The sequence below is a fragment of the Echinops telfairi genome, unplaced genomic scaffold (genome assembly GCF_000313985.2).
Source record: "Echinops telfairi isolate 266 unplaced genomic scaffold, ASM31398v2 ScPeMD7_3;HRSCAF=10, whole genome shotgun sequence".
In the NCBI taxonomy this organism is placed as follows: domain Eukaryota; kingdom Metazoa; phylum Chordata; class Mammalia; order Afrosoricida; family Tenrecidae; genus Echinops; species Echinops telfairi.
Window position 1 is genome coordinate 26665322 of NW_022103899.1, and position 1113 is coordinate 26666434.

At 37.0% G+C, this 1113-nt stretch overlaps 1 protein-coding gene across 1 annotated transcript in view; it reads left to right on the plus strand.

Annotated features, from left to right (window-relative positions):
* LOC101661389 (aldehyde oxidase 2-like) overlaps positions 1–1113 on the plus strand; it is a 105266-nt gene that overhangs the window by 17516 nt on the left and 86637 nt on the right. Inside the window, 1 exon segment of the mRNA XM_045296335.1 lies at positions 32–59. Coding sequence (XP_045152270.1) covers positions 32–59 — 28 coding nt within the window.

The window sequence follows — 1113 nt, forward strand, 5'->3', positions numbered from 1 at the left end:
GCACCCATTTTGTCTGCAGCAATCCTGTCAGGTAGGTGAGCATCACAGAATGCCAGGTTGTTAGAAGAAAGTGTTCTTGCACTGAGGGAGTACTTGAGTCGAGGCTCAATGTCCATCTGCAACCTTACTTCTTAACATATAGATATGAGTTTATTGATATATAATGCATATATAAATCAATGGTTCAAATACAACCCAAAAAATTGTGCAATCATTGCCACAGTCAATTTGGGGGCATTTTCTTCATTCTTCTTTCTATCCATTGTTATTGGCAGCTCCTGTCCCCCCACCTCCTTGTCATAACCTCAAGGAACCATTGATCTAGTTACTGACTATATAGGCTTATCTATCCTGGATTTCATATAAGGAAAAATCATACTATAAGGAAAAAAGGAAACAGCAAACAATAAAACAGAAAAACCTTATTCCAAAAGAAAGTAGAGCATAATAAAAATTAGACAAAAATGGGTCAAAACTTTTTTTAAATCATTTTATTGGGGGTTCTTACAGATCTTACAATATTCCATACATCAATTATTTCCAGCATATTTGTACATATGTTTCCATCATCATTTTCTAAACATTTACTTTCTATTTGAGCCCTTGGCATCAGTTCTTCTTTTTTCCCTCTCTTACCCCCTCCCACTCTCGTGACCCATTGATAACTTATAAATTATGTCTCCCTGCATCCACATTTCTGTTGGTTCTAAAATGTCATCTTTTGAACAAGTGCTGAGTGACAGTGTTTCCGGAGGCTTTAGTTTTCAATAGGCAAGTATACATTTTGGATGCAGCTTGGTGGAAGTAATGGGATCTATAAAGAGATTTCAGAAAGCTGGGAATCTGTCCAAATTTTACTTCTGTTTGTTTGAATTTTATTGTGGGTAAAATGGAGGTTTATATATTAGATCATCATTTTTGCATTCAACAACTTAAACACCTTATCAAACCTCCCAATGGCTTGCCTGTGCCCCCACACCCTTCCCCACCTCCCTTCCCCCAAGTCCCTCTAGCCTATTACTTACTCTCCCCTCCTTTCCTGTCCACCTCTGTTAACCATCAAAGTCTGTTTCTTTAGGTATGAAAACCTTTATCATGATTTTTTCTTTTATA